This window comes from Colletotrichum higginsianum, chromosome 8 (assembly GCF_001672515.1).
Source record: "Colletotrichum higginsianum IMI 349063 chromosome 8, whole genome shotgun sequence".
Lineage (NCBI taxonomy): Eukaryota > Fungi > Ascomycota > Sordariomycetes > Glomerellales > Glomerellaceae > Colletotrichum > Colletotrichum higginsianum.
The window spans coordinates 2,437,836-2,458,569 of record NC_030960.1 but is presented as its reverse complement, the minus strand read 5'-3'; the positions used below and the strand labels follow the sequence as shown (position 1 = coordinate 2,458,569).

Genomic DNA, 20,734 nt, shown 5'->3' with positions numbered 1-20,734 from the left:
CCACAGTCGGGACGGAACTGGAGAAGATCGAGTCCCTCCACCAAACCCAAGCCCCCCAAAAGTTTTTGACATTTGTTTTTGTCGACTACATACAACCTTATCTTTGGTTGGACACTTGTGAAGTCGAAATCTTTCTGCACATCCGCAGTAAATATACCCGGTCACTAGCGACGTATTCCTTGGAACAAACATCCAAGATGTCCATGATCACTACCTCCACTTGGGTGCCCCGGGGCTTCGCGGCGCCCTTCCCCTCAAAGTACACATTTGACGAGAGCGAGTACGAGCGCATAGCCGAGCTCGCCAAGCTGCAGCTGGACGATGCCGAGGAGGACTTGAAGGAAGCGCAGGATGCAGAAGACGGTGTTGCGGCCAGTGCTACAAACGGCACAGAGGAATCGAAGACGGAAAAGTTGGTTTTACCCCGTCTCTGCGAAGGCGCATCTGGCGGCTACAGGGGAAAGCGTGTTATACTGACCTTTTCGCCATAGGGTTAACCTCGACGATGAAGACCTGAAGGAATACGATCTGGAGCACTACGACGACAGCGACGAGGACGACGAGGAAAAGGTTGGTCAAGGCGAGGGCATGGCCATGTTCGGCAACATCAAGTCACTGGCCTACTATGAATCGAACAAGGAAGACCCGTACATCACGCTCCACGGCAACGGCGGGCCGGACGACGATGAAGACGAGGACCGCGAGGACCTGCAGATCCTCGCGACCGACAACCTCCTGCTTGCAGCAAAGGTCGAGGACGAGATGGCTCACCTTGAGGTCTACGTCTACGAGGACTCGGCCGACAATCTCTACGTTCACCACGATATCATGCTCCCCGCGATACCCCTCTGCGTCGAGTGGCTCGATATCCCTGTGCAGAAGGCCGGCGTTGACCAGGACTCGAGGGCCAACTTTGTCGCCATCGGCACCATGGACCCGGACATTGAGGTCTGGGACCTCGATACCATCGACAGCCTGTACCCCAACGCCATTCTGGGCCAAGCCGGCGAGGGCGCCGCGGACAAGAAGAAGAAAAAGAAGAAGGCCAGGAAGGCCAACGACGAGTACCACGTCGACGCCGTCCTTGCCCTCGCGGCCAACAGGAAACACAGGAACCTCCTGGCCTCTGCCTCCGCCGACAAGACGGTCAAGCTTTGGGATCTGCACACGGCCAAGTGCGCCAAGTCGTACTCCTACCACACGGACAAGGTGTGCTCTCTCGCGTGGCACTCGATTGAGTCGACTGTGCTGCTGAGCGGCAGTTACGACAGGACTGTCGTCGCCGCGGACATGAGAGCCCCTGAGGCCAAGGCGCCCAGATGGGGCGTCGAGAGCGACGTCGAGAACATCCGGTGGGACCCCCATGACCCCAATTACTTCTACGTGTCCACGGAGAACGGAATTATACACTTCCATGACGTTCGCAACGCGCCGGCGACACCCGAGGCGACCAAGGCCGTCTGGACGCTGCAGGCGCACGACGAGTCCGTCTCCTCCTTCGACATCAACCCCGTCGTACCCGGCTTCATGGCCACTGGTTCGACCGACAAGACCGTTAAACTGTGGAACATTCAGGCCAGCGGCCCATCCATGGTCGTTTCCCGCAACTTGGACGTCGGCAAGGTCTTCTCGACGCAGTTCGCACCCGATCCCGAGGTCGCATTCAGACTCGCCGTTGCCGGCAGCCGTGGCACCATGCACGTTTGGGATACCAGCACCAACGCAGGCGTTCGACACGCATTTGCCGAGCGCGTCCCGCAGAGGCCGGAAGGCGTCGAGGAGGACCGTCTCGTCGGCGTTTTGGATGACGACAGCAGCTCCAGCGAGGACGAGGACGAGGGCGAGGAGGGCGAGAAGGACGGAGACGACTCGATGGACGAGGACTAAGGCGAAGAAAGCCAATCATGTGGGTCATTCACATGTTGTTGCCAGGTACATCCTGTAAGGCATCTGGTCGAGTATCGTTAGGAGAATTACCCGCGGGCTTGGCCGGATGAATCGAAACAGTAGGCCGAGTAGCTCTCCGGCGCCAGCCCAGACCTTGGGAGGCCGCAAACATCAGACTGATGGCGACGATTCTGGGACGGCCGGCGCCCGTTGAGGGCGGGGGAATTGGTCGGACTAGAGTACGCCGTGTCGGGGAGCAGGTTTCGAGCCGTGCGAAGTAGTCTCAAAATCGTCCAAAGTTCAATGCCGTCGTCCGAACAGTAATAAGCATAGACCACATCAGCTTCGTGGAGACGGGCAGATGGCCAAGACTGTCAAACAATGGGCCCAAACCGGGAAAACGATTGGTGACGAACCGTTTGTCAGGGTTTAATGTAGAGGAACCGCGGCCCCCGAAGGCATCGTTGAGTAGGAACCCGAAGGTCATTGAATGAAGAACTGTTCCAGCGAGTAAAGGAGTTCTACAGAGTTGAGCATTAACATATGGAACGAAGGAAGGGGAGGAGGAGGGCGAGGGACCGCAGCAGCTAACATTTTCATGCGCACACATTATGACGGAGGAGGTGGACCGATATGAGATGTGAGATAAGAGCCAGGCCTGAACATAAATCCTTGTTGATGTTGTTGAACTTCCACCAATGTTGACCTACCGCAGACCATGCAAAGATGAGCCTCGTTGCAGGTTGATTCCGATGGGGACAACTTCCAGGGGAATTCCGCATACGCAAATCCAGACAGACAGACTCTAGCCTTTTTGCCTCCTCCAAGTCGCGAGAAATAAGCTAAAAATGAGGGAGTAAAATTCAGTTTCTTGATCGTCTGGTTTCCACACCACCACACCACCGGGCGGTTCCCCTGGAAGATGCGCGAGGGAAACGAAGCGCTGTGGAGGCGGTCAAGCGAGTGAAATGGCTGAGTGTCGACATGGATCCCTACGCCGCTTGCGCAGGCACGAGAGGCACACGGCGCCACTGGGGTGGGATGGCGCAGGATGAAACAGTGAAACTTCAGGGGGGGTTGCCAACGGGTGAGCATGGCGGGTGGAACACGCAGCCAATGGCGCCTCTTTCAAGACTCAAGCTGCTCTAACGAAAACAGCCTGTCTCGGCTGTTGCGCTATCTATTCGGCGCTCTCCTGGGCTCTGTGACTCTTGGAGGCGTCGGCTTTGGTCACTGGTCCAACACCCCCCCAAAAAAAACCCACAAACCCACCCATCGCCCAGCATTTCGGACTGATAATATCAGCACTGTATCAGTGCAAGGATGCGGGCTCTCTCCCCGGAGAAACCTGGCAGGTTGGCGATATAACGCCGAGGCTCGATCACACAATCTTCTTCCAGGATGTGAACGGGCCAGGTCCTTCAGGGCCCATGACTTAGTCGATATGCCGGTGGACTGACTGTCAACAGTAGTGAAGTTGGTTTGCCCCGCCCCTCTTGGGATGCTGCCCCGATGGTGGCATTCAGAATGAATGGCACACCGGCGACGTCAGGCCGAGCATTGGTTTCTTTTGTGCGCCGGCCGGATTTTTCTGCACGTGCGACTATACCCCATCGATGACGAGACGGCAGGAGCGAAACATGGCGCTCGTAGCCCGACACATGAACACATGGATCAGTATGAAGACAAGATCGCGTCGGCCTGCGAAGGTGAATCAAGGGCGACGATAGCGGTTGCGATGAGCCATCAACAGGGAGCTAGTGAAGCGCCGGACTGGTCTCGGCTGTGCTGGTCTGACGATGTCGGCCATATTTTTTTCCACAAGGCAGATAGATCATCGCATCCACCCCTTCCGCTTCCGCTTGGCGGTGGTTAGATGGGGTCGAATGGTGATTTGGGCTTGCGATTGGTATCGATGCGTGTGCTATGCCATCATCCGAGTCGTGCTGCCTCGAGTGTTTCTTAGCGGATGAGGGTCGGCTATCTGTCACGCAGAGAGCCTGATAGAGCCTGATAGACGCAGGGTTGCATCTCATCCCAAGTTATCCGTACAGATAGATGCAGAACCTGACTGGTTGACCGTGGACGACTATTCATTCACGCACTCATCGCGACTCATCAACTGGGGGGCGAGAGAAAAACTGTTGGACAAACGGCGGCAGGGACGGCGAAAATGTGAGTGTGGCAGCGTGGAGAAGACCATGAGGAAGGACCAGGGGTTTGTGACAGACAGCAACCATCATTGGCGCAGAGGCCATCTTCTTTGGGGTCCTAGCGTTAAAAGGTGGAGTTGGCAAAGACGAGCAAACACACAGTGAGGATTCAGGGGAGCTTTCCCATTTCGGGTACCCAAGACTCCACCTCCGACAGGGGGAAGCGAAAAGGAAAGACGGCAAGGATGGCGCCAGGGCAGCGTTTCCCAAGTGGCAGTCTCCAGTCGTTGGCTCCATTCCCTGCGAGGGAAAGCGTCGAGAGCCAACCAGAATGGGCGGTAGGGCAATCAAAGAGCGACATCCCTCCTGGCCCCGAAAGGACCAGGACCCGGTGGGTGACCATTCGTTCGTTTTTGGGGAGGCCGGAGCAAGGCCAGGCCCAGGGCAGAAAGACGAGGAGAACGGAAGAAAGGAGGAGAAAGAAACAAGGAGTAGATCGCCTCGCCCTGCGAGCCCTGTTTGGCAAGGCACAACTGTATGTACTGTACAGAGTACCATGTAGACATTTCAACCAGAGTATTATTACTACTCTTCATCCCTCCCGCATGCACTGGCCTACGCGCCCCCTTCTCTCTTTCCCTCTCTTCAACCTATTCCAGCCTCAGTATTGGAAGAAGGACCCATCCTTTACATTTCGTTTCTAGTCCATTAACACATCATCGCTCCCTTTGTGGTGTATTTTTCTCTTCTTCCCCGTCCATACGTCTCTCTCTCTCTCTCTCTCTCTCTCTCTCTCTCTCTCTCTCTCTCTCTCTCTCTCTCTCTCTCTGCCTCTCTCTGCCTGTCCCCCGAGAAACTCGAGACAATTGAAAACATTCTGTCGCGGGCTCGAACTTTTTGACACAACATCAAACACCACGCAACTCTCTCTTCAAACACATCGCGCGACACGTTGAACGTTCTTTCCTAGCTAGCTACTACTGCACTGAGCCCGTCCATTATCACACACGAGCAACACTCGGATCAACGCAGGTTGATCTGTATCACTCAGTCATTTCATCCACTCAACTCGGCTGCGTCACAATACTTACTTTCCTTTGCACCTCGTACACAACCACTCTCATCCGGATTGACGCCGAATCACTCACCGTATATCCCAATTACCCAGGACTGGTCTCCTCTACCCTCCTAGTGTCTCACACACGGCAACACGGCGCAACTTGCCCAGGAGAATCCGTCACGCTGTCATATAATCGCTGGTCTCGCCTAAATTCCCAACATCACCGTGGACAGACGAAGGCACAAGCACATCCTAACGCCCGACCACCAAATCCCTCTCAGCAGATCCTATCACCGACCGCGCCTCCATTTCACTATTTCGGCATCACTTCCCTGTCATCCACTTCACTGCCACTGTCTTGCAGCACAAGGTCCACCTCACCTGCCGATAAAGGTCACAGGTCCAATCACGAGTGCAGTCTGCAGCACCTTTTATCACCACCATCTGCTGCTCTCCGCATCCCGTCACCGCACACCAGGCTCTCGCTCCCGGATCAGGCGCTTGCTTTCCGTAGCCCGATTCAAGCTTGCTTATCTACTTATTCCCTCAAGCAAAGCTTTCCCGGCCTTTTGCTTAAGTCAGTATCTCAGCCAAGTTAAGAGTCTACTCGGTGTCCTCGTCAACCGCCAACATGTCGTCTCTCTCAAGAGCCTTTACCACCCGTCGGGTCAAGAACAGCATCGATCTCTCCGACGCTGCGCGGGGAAAGGAGCGCAGCAATGTTATGCAACGAAGCAAGACTACTAAAGGCCAACCCGTCATCAGGCACAAGATCTCTGCGCCCATGGAGCTCGTTCACACCACCAACATGCTTTCCTACAACGCTCCCGATATCCGACCCCGAACCGGAACCGACGCGTCCAGCAACTCATCAAGGAAGTCATCGGAGGAGGATTCGGAAAGCGCCAAGTCAGCCGCGTCTTCTCCCCCAACCAGCCCCGATGTTTCGCCTCACGAGCTGTCCAAGGAATCGAACCACTTGTCCTGCTTCTTCGTCGCCCCCAGTTCTGCCATGAACCCTTCCGCGATCCCCGAGGTCCCCGCCGTTCCCACTATCCCAAAGCGCGCGCCCTCGCACACAAAGCAGGCTTCATATGACGCCGTCGCCCGACAGCGTTCCCTCTCCCAATTGTCGAAAGCCTCGGACAAAACAGTTTCCTCCAAGGCCAGCATGACATTCTCCTCGCGGGCGTCCTCTGGTTCCAGCGCCGCCTCGACCATTTCTCACAACTCGGTCGCCCCCGCGCTCAAGGCCCCCGTACCGCCGATGCCTACTCCCGCATTCCAGCAACAGCAACAATCGAGACAGGACAAGTTGTCTGCCGAGTCGCACCCCTTTGGCCGCGAACTAGCTCAGGTCACGGAAATCGCCGAAGAGTTTGGCATCAAGGACGATGTCATGTACGAGGAGGAGCGCGCTCTGAAGGCCGAAGGTCTCTGCAAGTTTGCCGCAGAAGATTATCTTGCCGAGGTTCAAAGCCTCTTCGCCAGCTTCTTCACCGACAGCCACACACCCCAACGCTCGATGGCTGCTGCATGGATCTGATGCATCTGCACCATCCCACGCCGCCTGCTCAGTGCGCGAAATTCGAGACTCTTCTTTGTACATAATCGGAAGGAGGCATCCTTTTCAACCGGACCACGACCTCGGCCCTTTTTATTTTTTTATTTTTAGAGGGAAGATGATGAAAACGAGACTTTGGTTGGCTCAGAGCATAACTTCACCTGGACCATGGCGCGGAAGGATCTCTCGCCTAGGGAGGGCATGGCTCTGTTTGAGGAACTTTATGCCCAGCTACTACATACGGGATAATTGGCGTTTCAGTGTATATACCTTTGAATGACGTATGGATATCCCGTCCCCTTTAGCCACCTGCTGCGGAGGCACCTACAGTATTGCTATTGACAACAACAAAACAAAGCTATTTGCTAGCCTGTGGTTTTTTTTTTGGTTTTTTTTTTTTTGCTCTCGAGTGTCATTTTGTTTAAGAGGTAGTTCGGTCATGTGGTCCGTGGTGGTTGACCCAGAGTTCTCGCCCGCATGAGGCCAACCCGTGCGCTCTGCTCTGCTCTGCCTTATTCCGTCGCATATGTGGTTAAACTTAACTCGCACACCTACGTTCACGAACCTACTCGTACACTTCGTCCGAACAACAAGCAACTACCTCGCATGCAAACCCACAGGCTGGCGAGAAAACGGTTGGACGGACAAAACCGAGCCTAGAGGACGCACGGCCCAAGATCTCAGGCGAGAGCATGTAATGAGCCGATGCGCTCCCTGCCCGCGCCCGAGGCTCAAATCGAGTCTAGGGTTTTCCGAGTCGTTGGTATCCGGTGACTGCGCCAACGCCTTCCTTTGTCCGAATTATTTCAAATCTCCACAACCAGCAGGCGCTGTCGGCTCGCGGTACTTCGATACCGACGGCGCCATCCCCGCTCAGGAGAGGCTATTCCAGTAAGGTATTTACACCATCACACGGATGACGAAGCATTGGAGTGGCGGTGGTTGTTGTCGACCGGGGAAAGCGATGAAGTGGACTGGATGTATCAGATCATCGGCTTTCCCGTCTTGATTGCGGAAGGATCGTCGGCGGTCGTCGCGGGGAGGGGGGGAAGAGGATACCTAGGATTTGCTGGATCTTGGGGTGGGGCGGGCCGAGTTGCGAATCTGTAGTTCACACCTTGTCTTTTGCTTCCACGGCCAGAGCGAATGCTGCGCAGGTGACCAGCTCCGTCAAGCAGGCTGCACTGCTCTTTGAGGATGTGGAGGAGGGGGTTTGGGGAAGAAGACGACGGGAGGCGATTGCCGAGGAAGACGACAGATGTACAAACATAGGTGGGAGCGGAGGGCTACCTCCCGTTTGGTGTGCATGGCGGAAGCAGCCCCGGGATGCGTGGCCACTACCGATTGACGACTGCAACATCGACCCCATGTGACGGCTTCTCGGGTCGAGTAAGTGGCTTCACAAGAAACCAGCTCCTTTGCAAGTTCGTTTCTTCTTTTCGGTTTCTCACCACGCCGACATCTTCAGGAAGGCATGGCATGAGTGTTTCTGGCTGCTCATGGCCGACATGGCGTCGGCGGATGGAGATCGTCATGTGGCCGCGAAAGACATCAACGTAGCGGTACAAAAGTCGCCACGGCCGAGACACATGTTCTAGGACTTTGGGGTTTGGGAAAAAGGAATGCTGTGCGGACGTGAAACGTAGCGCTGACAGCAAGTTGGTTAAGCGCAGCGAGGACTGGATGAGAAAAGGAAGGAGACGTCATGGCAATTGGATTCATTTACATGAAAAAATGGGACCTTGGTTCGGTTGGTGGGTGGAGGAGCGGTGACTTCTGCTGGGTTGGATAGTACACACCACTTCACAGACGGTGGAATCACATACTGCCGGTGCCTAAGTATTGATACAGAAACACCAGCAGGCTTGCTTCCATAAAACCAGAGTCATGAACCCCTACAAACTCAACCTCTTTATCTTCCAAAAGACAGCTCATCGAGGTTTGCGCACAGCGACAGCTTTCTTCTCCCTCCGAGTTGGCAGTTACTTGTGCAAATGCACCGCAAACCTGGTCCAAGGGGGTTCCGTCATTCACGAATGGGCTTGCAAAGCATTCGGCATTGGGCGGTGGACTGAGAAGCTGTCGATGCCGTTGCTCCCCGTCCCGCCCGTCCTATGTTTGATCTTCCTCCAGGGTGCCTTGCCCACGCATGAACAATGCAGGCCAGCCTCCCAGCAAGCGAGAGAGGCTGATGGAACTGCGCCGCCGATCCCCGCGAGGGCGAGATGACCAGGCAGGTCGGGGTTCGACCCTTACTGCTGCCTTCTCGGTTTTGCCTCGAGGGGAATGGAAGAATTAAGGGGCCCGTCGTCATGGGAGGGTTGTCTCCATCACCATCGCGTCCCTTTTTCGGATCGGATGTAACGTCTTTTCTGGAGCACATTTCGTCCTTATTCAACCCGATACGTTTCTCTCCCAGGAAGGAGTTAGTGGGCCTGAATGTGCATCAAGGTGACAAGACGCGGGATCAATGTTTCATTGAACCCCCGTCAAGAAATGAATAAGTTATAGTTACAAGTAAGTAGCTAAGCGGGCACTTCGAATCGAAAAACGCACGCTGGTCGCTAGTTGCCATTAACTCGCCTCTGTGTAGAAAACTCCTCTCCAGTAGTTCATCGCATCTCTCCCCCGTTCTGGACCACAGGCCCTCAAATGCCGATGGCGTCAAGAACGCCGCGGGGGAGGGGGGGCGGTGTACAACGGGGCTACCCTGTCACCACTGGGAATGAATTGTGTTCGTTGAGCCAGTGCATGCAGTATCCCATATGTCCCCGGGAATGGAGGTGTCAGAGTTTGAACCCAGCGTCTCGGGAATCCCGATCACGGCGCCCGGGCTGCCGAGACCCGAGAGTTTCGGGGCGTGTCACTCAGCACCTGATTCTGCGATCTCCGTTAAAGTTGATGGCGGCGTAGCATGGCAGGAGAGATTAAGTGATGGAACCTTCGAGCTTTCAGGAATGTGTTACTATTGCTGGATGAACAAGTATGATACGGAATCTATGAGAGAGTTGGAAATATGCAGCTCTCTCCCATTTTGGTAACCCCAAGCCGACACAGTACGATATTCAATCCACTCCGTCGTTTCGTTTTTCAGGCTCGCTGATGTTCTCAATAAAAACGGCTTCCTGGACGTTGGACATGACAACTGGCAGGGTTGATTGAGGGTCGCGTCTGACGGCCACTCATTGGTCTATCTCGCGGTCGGCGTTATGGTGATGAGCCACACAAAGCCACACAGAGCTATATAAAGCCACAGTCTCCAGTCAAGGGATGATACCCAAGCTCTGGGACGTCCGTGATGACCCCTGCGTCAATGGGAAGGGTAGGCTCAGCTTCGTTTCGTTTCGTTTCACCACCACTCGACCATTTCGACGATGCCGCCCTTCCCGTTCTTTCTTCGACAACCACGAAGGTAAAAGACCGGCCAATGGCACGAATATCTCTCCTTCGATTACCAAATAAGCTGCGCCGACGCGTGCGGAGGAACCGAATGGCTACCCTGCTGGCCCTCCTCACCCTGGCCGTCCTACTGGTCATCCCTTTCTACATCATCTACAAGCCCCCGGCATCTCTCATCGACTATTTTGCGCGACGATGGCCCGACGTGCTTTGGCAAGTCTCGACGGACAAGAAAATCATCGGCCTGACGATTGATGATGCGCCGTCCCAGCACACCTCCGAGATCCTGAGAATACTCAACGAGAACGACGCCCGTGCAACATTCTTCCTCATTGGATCGCAGATGAATGGTCGCGAAGAAGACCTAGATGATATCATCAAGTCCGGAAGCGAACTCGGGAACCACGCCATGCATGACGAAGCTTCGCGATCCCTACCCGACGGACAGCTGGAGTCGGAAATATTCGAGGTCAACAGGAAGATCAAGGTCGCATACGAATACCAGAACAAACCGATGGTGGCCAACTACTTCCGACCGGGCTCGGGCTTCTTCAACGACAAGATGCGGCGACTGGTCGACAAGATGGGTTACAGGATGGTTCTGGGCAGCGTATACCCACACGACGCCCAGATCAGTTCTTGGCGGATGAACGCCAACCACATCTTGAGCATGGCCCGCCCGGGTGCGATCATAATCTGCCACGACAGGAGGAGCTGGACCATTCCCATGCTGCGGAGGGTCCTTCCGGAGCTCAAACGACGTGGTTACAGCATCATGAGCCTGACGGAGCTGCTCAAGGAAGTCGACACAGGCAAATGAGGTTGGCTCAAAAGAGTTCGTTGCATACTTTGCGAACTCGACATGACGTATGGCACTGAAGTGAGGAGATAGACAAACGCAGCTCCCGCTTAGATTCCGGTTTCTTCGCTGCCCTCGAGAATCGTGCGTCGGTGGGGAATATTGGTAGGTGTAAAGGGCGTGCGTGCCTGCTGCTTGGGCTAGCCTCACTTGCAGCATCGGATCGCCGAAAACACGCGCTTCATATGTGACACCACTACGCCCGATACACATGGAGCGCAAGCTCGCGTGCTTTGCGGTGCCGTGGGCATGGCAAAGACTTGGTCTGCGTAGCCTCGGCCCATCCTGCATGAAGAGACGGGACGACGCATGATAGAGGTCGCCAAATCGCGGCTTTGTGGACTGATGAGGCATGGTCCCCTTTGTTATGTTTCATTGGAGCGACACGAGGAACATTTCCTACGAGGCTCCAGCGTACCAAGCGAGCGCCTCGGTGCAGGCTGAGATGTGTGATTTACGATTTAAATGAGGCTTGCGCAGAGTATCGAGTGCTACGCATACAAGCCAGATCTTTGTACGATAAGGGGGGGGTTGAGGATTACATGCTGGCAGCCGAGAGGAAATCGGAAATGAGAACGCCACATGGCCCTCACCGAGTTGGAGATTCGAAGCATCTCCCGAGTATCACCAGTCTTTCCCCACTGTTCCCATGCAGGTAGCCGTCCGTCCACGAGAAACTCGAGTCTCGACATCTCGTTTTGTCTATATCCTTATGACAGAAGCAATGGTGTGTGTCATCGTTCACAAATAAGCTGCTGAGACTCGATCTATCGGCAACCCGCAGCGCGAGATTCTGCAGAAATCAACCCTCATCACATCTGAGGAACATGACATGTGGCCCCCGACGTCGACCTCACCAAGGCTAATCAAGACAGCCTCGGGGCTTATTGGGCCAAAACAACGCTTCTGTTCCTTGTGTGCAGCAGAGCGGATCCAATGTCTACCTTCATGAAGCTATGCCCTCGGGAGACTCACCACACATCACCGGGTATATTCATGGCTGCTACAAGAGGCACGAGACTCACGAGCCCAATATCTTACTTGGCCCGAGGAGGTGTATGGTTTTGACGCAGACTCGTTATTAATAGGAGGGGTGTGTGAGTGGGAGAAGAAGGAGTTCGTGTTGGATCCGAATCCTCGACATTCAAGTTTGCCAGTCAGCTGATGCCGTGTCTGTTAGGGAAGGGACTTTGCTAAACCCCGTGACAACACTGAACAAAGAATCGTCTAGATATACTTACTTGGGGCAATGAGAAAACGTCCATATTAACGGCGTACGTCCGCAAGACCAAGAGAGGATGACATGAGGAATTCATGATGTGTAACAATCATAAAAGGGGGAGCTGGAAACAAAAGCTCAGGCGCGCAGTGAGCGACTCAAACTGTAGCCCTACGAAACCCTCCATCCCGATTAACTTCGTTGGGTTTCATCACCAAGTTCAAACTAACGGACCAGGGCGTTATACCACCAGACCACTAGGGTCTTCGGGGCTTGGTTGAAGAGGAATGAGGGAAGAGTAGGATATAAAGGATCTGGAGGGCCCGTCCCTCCTTCCCGTTGGGCTTTTATTTATTTATCGGGATGACCTCTCGCCGTATTCATACCATGCATATGTATTCTTGCCGCTTCCATGCAGTACCCCCTCCCTCCCCAGACGGCTCTCACTTGTCTGAGGGTGTCTCCAACCAATAACAGAGACCTGGGTTTTCTTCCTGCCTGTCTTTTTCTCAGACTGAAGAGGGCAAGAAGGAAATTCAAGTTCGGTTCGTCTCGTTGTTCATATAACCCAAGTCTGGATGAACCATCCCACGCCAAGATGTGCCTCGACAAACGGCCTCTGGATCCTGACCTCCCCGACCGAGCCAGCCCGCAGAAAGCAGACATGGCGAATACGACTGCCGATGCGACGAACCCAAAGACTATAGAGACTCAGGCCATGATCACAGCCTTGAAAGGAACGGCCATTCGGGTCCCAAACCTCTACGGCATTCTCAAGGGGTGGCCGGTGAAGGCCAACATCAATTACAAGCGTCTCATTCCCGTCATCGAAAGTACTTTTGACCGGTATGCGCGACAAACTGTTTATTTGGAGAAATCAAAATCTTCCCGACTAACGTCTTGTTGTAAAAATAGACTCGTCAAGCCGTCTCAGCTGCGGGAGAAGTACCGGAAGGCCAATTATGCCCGCTTCGTCAGTCTGTAAGCAGCGTATACCCCTTCCCTCCGAATATACAGATCACTGAATCTGTCTTTGCAGATACTACCCTCATCCTAAATGGGACCAAGTTCGGATCCTGGCGCTTTACATTATTTGGTTGTTCTGCTGGGACGACGCCATCGATCAGCAGGGAACCGGTGACTTAAGCAACGACATACTCCACGCCAAGGCTCATCGAGACAACACCATCAGAGTGCTTGAGCATTTCCTTGGCCTTGCCCCTCCCAAGACCAAATTAAGCGTTGAGCTTCAAAATGCCAATCCTGAGTTGAAGATGATTGGAGACAAGCTACAGATGGGCTACTCTCTTGGTGAGTATTGATACCCCTTGGGTGTTGTGAACAAAGCTGACCAGCCAACAGAACAGAGACAGACGTTCATGACCCAGATGCGGCGCTACATCGACAACTGCCACGAGGAACAGAAAATGCGTCTCCAGGGCACACTTCCTGACATTGAGTCGTATTCCGAGCTTCGACATGGCACGGCTGCGGTCTGGACTCTGTGCGCTCTAATCGAGTTAGTCATCGAGAGACATGAGATTATCAGACCTTGCTTACCAGTGTATCAGGTATGGTCTATCGGACAACATTCCAGAGGATATCCGGCACATGGGGCAGATCCAAACCATATGGTCAGAGACAAGCAGGGCCATTTGGATGTAAGTGCTCTCCCTTCAGATTCATAGCACGATAGCTGACCACTTGACAACCCACAGCACAAATGACATTCTTTCTCTCCGGAAAGAGATTGTAAGTGCCCTTTCTTTTTCTTCTTCTTCTACTCGTCCCTGATATCCTAGGTACTGACAAACATGAATAGCCTAAGGAAGGCAGCGAGAGCATTGTGAATGCCATCCCCATACTTATGAAGCACAAGGGTATATCCCCTCAGCAGGCTGTCGATGACCTCCTTGCTGAGCTGGCTACCTCAGTGACGGTCTTTGAGGAGGCAGCTGGTATTTTAGAGCAGTCGGCTGGCAAGGGAGGGCAGGAGTTAATGAAGACCTACTGCGACGCATGTCGTTGCATGGTCACTGGATCCATCCAGTTCACGTGAGTGCTCCTTGTATTTGCTAATAGGAGTGCATCAGCTAACCCATTTTGGCAGATTGGAATCCTCCCGCTACAAACTGGAGGGCTGCTTGAATGAGGACGGTTCCTTGGACATTTTGCTTTGATGAATAAAAGGCGTTGGGACTTGACAAAGGCATGGGTAAGCAGGAAGGCGTTGGACAGTTACCCTTGAACAACGCGTGCTTTACCAATTGGACTTCATATCGGGGGTTTGCCCTGTTGATGAAATCAAACGGTCGCCATGTGATACTGGATAACAAACAAAAGCATACCAAGTCTAGGCAGCTGCAGCCGATTATCAGCGGAGGTGAGATATCTTGCTAGTCCACGGAAAACAGGGTGGTAGCTTCTGCCCTACAGAGGTCGCATGAGATTGAAGGCTCATTACACACCATTTCCCAACCAACGTATCACTTGAGGCAAGTTACGTCAGATCAAGTGCATGACAGGGTAATTGGCAAGTGTCATTCTCTTGTGAACCTTGAAAGGTTAGTCTATTGTGGATACCATATTTCTTTCTATCTACCTGGTACTTGAAAGTCCATCATCCCCGAGTAGACCAACAGCCTTCAGGCCCTCTTCTTCTTCTTCTCCTCGATCAACTGCTTGAAACCCTGCACCAGGTCGTCCCTCAGGTCCTCCCACCCCTCGACACCGACGCTAACCCTCAGCAGCCTCTTGTCGCACCCGCTGTCGCTCATGGCACGCCACTCGATCAGGCTCTCGACGCCGCCCAGCGAGGTCGCGTGGTGGAACAGCCCCATCTTGCTCGGCAGCCTCTTGGCGTCCTCGGCGTCCTTCAGCAAGATGGCGAAGACGGGGCCGAAGCCGCCGGGCATCTGCTTCGCGAGCCAGCCCTCGCCGCCCGCCAGGTCCTCCTTCTGCAGGCTCGCGTGCAAGACCCGGTCGACGACGCCGCCGACGACGCCCGACGGGTCCCGGCGGATCTCTGCGTCGAGCCAGCGGACGAGCTCCGTCGCGGACTGCGACTGGCGGCCCACGCGCAGCTCCAGCGTCCGCATCGACCGCACGCCCAGCCAGCCCTCCATGCTGCCCATGACGCCGCCGATGAAGCAGCGCTCCAGAACCAGGTTCGGCATCCACTGGTCCGCGTGCTTCGGGTGGACGGCCAGTACGCCGCAGAGCATGTCCGAATGCCCGCCAAAGTACTTGGTCCCGGAGTGCATCACGACGTCGGCGCCGAGCCGGAACGGGTCCTGCAGCGGCGGCGGCGCAAACGTCGCGTCGACCGTGAGGTAGGCGCCCTTACGCTCGGCGATCCTTTTGAAGTAGGCCAGGTCGCGCGCCTCGCCCGTCGGGTTCAGCGGCGTCTCGACGTGCACGACGTCGCCCGCCTCGAGCTGCTCGAGCGACGCCTCGTCGAGCTCGAGCTGCTGCAGCCCGTTGAGCTTGGTCAGGATCTTGATGACGCCGTGGCAGCCGTGGTACCCGCCGCTGATGGCGATGCGCTTCGGGTTCAGGTAGACCAGCATGGCGTGGAAGGCCGACAGGCCCGAAGAGTAGGTCAGCGAGGGCCCGCCGAGGACTGAGGTGAGGATGGCCTCGAAGCGGGTCGTGTTAGGCGTCGAGTAGCGCGAGTAAATGTGCGAATCGCCCGGGGCTGTAGGCTTTCGGAGAGGTCAGTCATCTGGATCGTCACACCATCCATCGCCCTTGTATCCGCTCGTCATCGTCCTTCGCTCACGACGGAAGCGCATAGTATGTGGATGGAGCGCACGGCGAGCGGCTTTGGGGATCGAGCAGCGGGCAACTTACGTCGACATTGTCCCCTGACCGCAGCTCGTCCGGATCGCGGTTGTACCTGAACGTCGTGGACACGTGCAAGGCCGGTGCGATGGCGCGGTGGGCACTGATGCCGTCGTCGGCGTGAACGGTGCGCGTGGCGAGCGACAGCTTGCTGACGCCGTCCGCCGGGTCCGAGCTGCCGCCAGCCCCGGGTCCTCCGGATGAGACCGGGGTGCCGTTCGCGGGAACATCTCCTCCAGCCATGGTGTAGGAATGTGGGCGGGGGTGTGGTAAGGTTGTATATTATTTTCCGCTTTCGGGGGCAACGACAGTGTGGCAGCAAAGCGTAAGGTTTCACCGGATGAAGGGACGGGGGGGCGAAGATCTAAGCATGCGATGTATTTGGGAGTGCGACAATCACAGCAAAGGGGACGGGTCCCAGGTATTATGAGCCCAGAGGCCGAAAAATTAAAGAGTCACCGGCATCTAGCATCAATGGCGACGAGGGCGGCGGACCGCCGGCACGAACCCATCTGCCCCTCCTTTACGTATCCAAAGGTGGGGTCGCAAGCAAACCCCGAAGATGGGTCATGGTGCGATCAGTGCATGATGGCTCGCAGTCTTTTCGACATCACGTCAAGGAGCGACCCGACGATTGGAACATGCCGCCAGGAATACCTCCGCCATACCTCCGGTATTCGGATCTCGAATCATCGGGTTCCAAGTCACACCCCGCCAAAGGCCAAGATAAGACAAGGCCTCTCCTCCCTTCATTTGCGGCTGCCACATGCTTCAAGGCCCCTCACCAACATACGAATGTCCAAATTTGTTATCATTATCATTAGAGAGCCTTGTTTCTGAGACGCTCAGTCCCGAAGCTTTGCCCGCCGCCACTACTTGCTGCCACCCCGTATATACATAATGCGGCATGCGTCCGGCATGCGTCGGAATAATTTGCCCTATTTCTAATCATGTCGTAGTGAATACGTCCCAAACTTCGAGACATACTCCCAGCCAGTAACGCCAAATCTCATGCCGTTAGGAAGCCATGCCGGCCGGTTGTGTACATCTAACAAGAATCATGCCCAATGCACCATCAGCGGACCTCAGTGGTCTCGACCGAGGCTGCCGACTTGGGTCGCTCGATGGTGCCCAGTTCCGAGCCTTGCCCACTCTGGCCGCGCTTCCTTCCCGCACCAGACAGGAATCGCGTAACGCTCGAGTTGGGCGAGTTGGCGCTCGGCTCTTTGTGGTCCGAGTCGCCGAAGCGAGAGAACAGACCGCGCATGCGGCCTTGCTGATGTTGATGCTTCTGATCATCCAGGCCTACGTCCTCAAAGCCTTCGTCGGCGGTGGGGAGGTCCCGTTTTCTGTCAATCGCGGATCGAGGTAGTCGCGGGTAACGGGCTGAATCAAGGCTCTGCCGTGCTGGGAAGTCGTTTTGGGGAATGGGGGAGCGTGCTGTGATATCCTGCAGCGCACATGTGGTCAGCGGGGGCGCCGGAGAGAATGAACACAAAACGAGAATAAAGAACTGGCGGTATCGGCCTGATGAGGAATTTCAACATACAAATGATCGCCTGTAAGAGTCAAAAGATTCTCTCGAGATTGAGAAATGCTCGATCTCGCCAGAGTCATTACGGGTGTCTGTCGAATTACGACCTGAGCCAAGGTACTTGCGCGGCCAAAGGCCCTTTTCTTCAGTCGGGGATGGCTGCGCAAATGCGTTAGCAATGCCTCGGGGAAAGTGAATATGGTTGTAAGCGCGCATACCGGTAGGTAGACCCCACTGTCATTGACGACTGTATTGTGGAGGACGAACGATCAGCCAATTTGTCTCATGATGCATGCCATTCGGATTTTGTGGCGAGGTGGTGCGTGGGGGGCATTTTGGGCAGAGGCGCCTACCGCTCATTTTGTATTCACCATTGTCCTGGCTCTTGGAGCTCATGACGCTCAGCGACGACGAGGCCTTGGAACCGACAGTGTCCTGCTTCTCGAACCCAGGATGCGACGGGTTCTGGCCGTCTGATTGCACGTCCCCGTCGCCAGCTGGAGAGACGATAGCAGGGCCCGGACGGCGGGTAAAAGGGTTGCGAATAGGCATGGTGCACGGCGGTGCGAAAACGGAACCGTCGGGATGTCGCTTTTCGAGGTGCAATGGTCAATATCAGGCGATGATGTACGAGGCCGAAGTTGAGGCCAGGCGAGGACGCTAATCTCAAGCAACGGAGGTGTAGAGAGAAAAATTGACTGATGTTGTTTTGGGTTGTGTTGAAGTTTCGAGGTTAACCGCTGGGGCCGTTTGACAAGGAAACCGATCGGTGGGACCTAGAAGGCGGGGGGGTAGGGTATTGAAGGTAGGCGGGAAGGCGGGAAGGGATGGGATGAGATGGGATGGGATGGGATGGCGATGAACTATATGGCAATCTTAACCGCGTTGGCCGGGTCGAGGTTGCTGATCTCGCTCCGGTGCGGTTCCAGTTGCTCCAGTGTCGCGCCAGGGTCCGGTCTTAGTTTAACAGTGAGACGGTGGCTTGGATGCGGGACGCCTAATTGGATCTGGTCCGCAGTCTGGATTTGACAACAAGAGTTGGGCGCAAGAGAGTACAGACGGGAGGCGCAGGGCAGACGGATGGAGACGGAGAATGGAGAACGTGGATGACCCCGATGTATTCGTGCGTTTGTCAAGCCTTGAGGATGTAAGAGAGACGTGAGAGATGGGACGCGAGAGGTTCTTGTTTGGGTTCGAGGGAGACGGCAGACTGAGGCTTGTCCAGAAGTAGGTGCCCTCTAGAAAAGATGAAAGACGGGGTCAATCTTGTCAATGTCATCGGGTGGGAATCTGCAGGTTTTGGGCTGTGCTTTCCCCTCCCCCTCCCCCTCCTCTGCCATCCATGCCATGCCTTGCCATGCCTTCTTCCCTTCCCGCCCCGCGCGCCAACACCCGCGGCCACACGTCTACACTACGTTCTCCATCCTTTCCCATGTGCCCATCGTTTGGCTATTTGCCTTTGCATCCGCAGCAACATGTGCAGATATGCAGATACAACCTATTGCCCTTCAGGGACTAGACGCAAGGGTGGGTGGGGGGAGCGGCGATTCGGAGTTGAAGTGACGAATGACCCTCTTGCAGCTGCCTCTATTGGATCATCAGGTGGTAGTGGTGAGGCGAGGGGGTCCGGCCCCCCGCTGAGAGAACTGAGGAGCCATCCATCCCGGGACCGGACGCTGCCATCATCTCATGGGCCGGACGGGAACTTGGGAGTTTAGGAGACCTGACTTGACCCGAGGCCTCTATTGCAGATTGTGTCAAGGTGTGCAAGTTGTGGACAATACCCATCTTTGACGTGGCACATCGCCACCAGTGAGTTCCCAATATCACAGCCGAAGAGCAGCGTCTGCCGGTGGGAGGGAGGCACATGTCACGACTCACATGTAGAGCAGAGATTCACGACGAGAATTGAGTTTCAATGGTTGCTGTGATGGGACAGCGATTCGGGAAGGAAACTTGGAACGAACCACGGATCACGGACCACGAACTGCCCGGGGCCCAGAGCCCCGGGCAGGGAAACACAAACAACCAACCCAAGGGGTCCATGAACCACGGTGTACCAAACTCGGCAGACAACCGGTCACACCGAACCGGCTGTAAGAAAGCTTTTGTGGGAAGGCAAGGGGACCTTGACCGATGACATGTGCCTGTCCACAGCCGCCGCGAGAGGATGCTTCCAAGCTTCGCTGGATCGCTGTGCGTCGGTACCTGTAAAAGCCGCCTTGCTTGCGGCCACCAGCAAAGTACCTCGTCATTCGCCTGGGTGAAGCCAGGGTGCCTTGCCTTCCAGAAACCTGACGGGGCGACGCTTGTCGTCATCCGCCTTGTCCGGTCCAAACTTCCAGCGCCCAGGATCCGTCATCGATGATTACAGCGGTTAAATGGACCCGCCACTCAGAGCGTCGTTTAGTACATTACCTAGGCCGAGAGTCCTTCCAGGTCTGGGCAGGAATTTACGGCAACATCTGATCGGTCACAAGCGCCCAACTCTGGGGCCTCTGGGCTCTGGGGACTGTTTAAATGTTGCTCTATCCCTTCCCTAAAAGGAACGGAACAACCTTTGCCTATGGTCCGGTCCACCGTCCTGCGGCGACAGTCCGGATGTCTCGGCATCGCGGCGGCAATCGCTTCTAAGTGATCGGCGCGCCGGTTCTCCCTCCCTTGCGTCCCTTCCCAATCTCCAGCCACCGCCCTCCGCGGACCTGCATCATGTACGTTCCAGTGTCCCTGATTGCCGCATCGGAGCTCAATACGCAAATCGTGTCTGCCCCGATGAATGACGCTCTGCTCACCATTAGATCCGATGAAATTGGTCCGTCTGCTTTCCGGACACAGAACGGGCTCGGTCGTCGCCGTCATCGGGGAAATCGCCTTGCCTTTCCATGTCACCGCCCACACTGACTATCGAGACGGATGCTTCTGGCGGGGTCGTTCATTTCGTCCATCGGTGCTGCAAGAGTGCGTGATGGCTTTTGCTATGTTTATCGTTCCGACAGTCAACGCCGTTATTCGAACCATTCACGTATCGAAGGATGCGTACGGCCTGGACGACGACGATAGGAACGCAGGTGGCCGATGTGCGGCCGGACGAAAGACCAGCCGCCATATGTTGCAACTCTCGAGCGAACACGAGCGAAAAAAAAGACTCCCTTGAGGCGAAGGTCAAGCCGGGTGGGCGTTCGTTTTTGGAAATGTTCAAGGCATTTTGCACCCCCT

At 55.3% G+C, this 20,734-nt stretch overlaps 6 protein-coding genes across 6 annotated transcripts; 4 read left to right on the top strand and 2 right to left on the bottom strand.

Moving 5' to 3' along the window:
* Positions 1 to 197: 197 nt before the first annotated feature.
* On the top strand, positions 198 to 1,887 carry CH63R_11727 (WD repeat domain-containing protein; the record flags this gene model as incomplete). Its single annotated transcript, XM_018306701.1, has 2 exons — positions 198 to 412; positions 492 to 1,887. 2 exons carry the CDS (start codon positions 198 to 200, stop codon positions 1,885 to 1,887), a joined length of 1,611 nt encoding a protein of 536 aa, XP_018153542.1.
* A 3,844-nt stretch (positions 1,888 to 5,731) lies between these two features.
* CH63R_11726 (uncharacterized protein) lies at positions 5,732 to 6,646 on the top strand (the record flags this gene model as incomplete). The annotated part of the gene is made up of 1 exon (XM_018306700.1): positions 5,732 to 6,646. The coding sequence occupies one exon, from the start codon at positions 5,732 to 5,734 to the stop codon at positions 6,644 to 6,646; it is 915 nt and encodes a 304-aa protein (XP_018153541.1).
* A 3,508-nt stretch (positions 6,647 to 10,154) lies between these two features.
* On the top strand, positions 10,155 to 10,883 carry CH63R_11725 (polysaccharide deacetylase; the record flags this gene model as incomplete). The annotated part of the gene is made up of 1 exon (XM_018306699.1): positions 10,155 to 10,883. One exon carries the CDS (start codon positions 10,155 to 10,157, stop codon positions 10,881 to 10,883), a length of 729 nt encoding a protein of 242 aa, XP_018153540.1.
* A 1,856-nt stretch (positions 10,884 to 12,739) lies between these two features.
* Positions 12,740 to 14,321, top strand: CH63R_11724 (Terpene synthase family protein; the record flags this gene model as incomplete). The annotated part of the gene is made up of 8 exons (XM_018306698.1): positions 12,740 to 12,987; positions 13,057 to 13,122; positions 13,181 to 13,452; positions 13,504 to 13,660; positions 13,713 to 13,802; positions 13,860 to 13,893; positions 13,964 to 14,196; positions 14,252 to 14,321. 8 exons carry the CDS (start codon positions 12,740 to 12,742, stop codon positions 14,319 to 14,321), a joined length of 1,170 nt encoding a protein of 389 aa, XP_018153539.1.
* A 465-nt stretch (positions 14,322 to 14,786) lies between these two features.
* Positions 14,787 to 16,227, bottom strand: CH63R_11723 (Cys/Met metabolism PLP-dependent enzyme; the record flags this gene model as incomplete). Its single annotated transcript, XM_018306697.1, has 2 exons — positions 14,787 to 15,845; positions 15,994 to 16,227. 2 exons carry the CDS (start codon positions 16,225 to 16,227, stop codon positions 14,787 to 14,789), a joined length of 1,293 nt encoding a protein of 430 aa, XP_018153538.1.
* An 832-nt stretch (positions 16,228 to 17,059) lies between these two features.
* CH63R_11722 (uncharacterized protein) lies at positions 17,060 to 18,070 on the bottom strand (the record flags this gene model as incomplete). The annotated part of the gene is made up of 4 exons (XM_018306696.1): positions 17,060 to 17,434; positions 17,534 to 17,677; positions 17,737 to 17,765; positions 17,872 to 18,070. The coding sequence occupies 4 exons, from the start codon at positions 18,068 to 18,070 to the stop codon at positions 17,060 to 17,062; spliced, it is 747 nt and encodes a 248-aa protein (XP_018153537.1).
* Between the last annotated feature and the right edge of the window lie 2,664 nt (positions 18,071 to 20,734).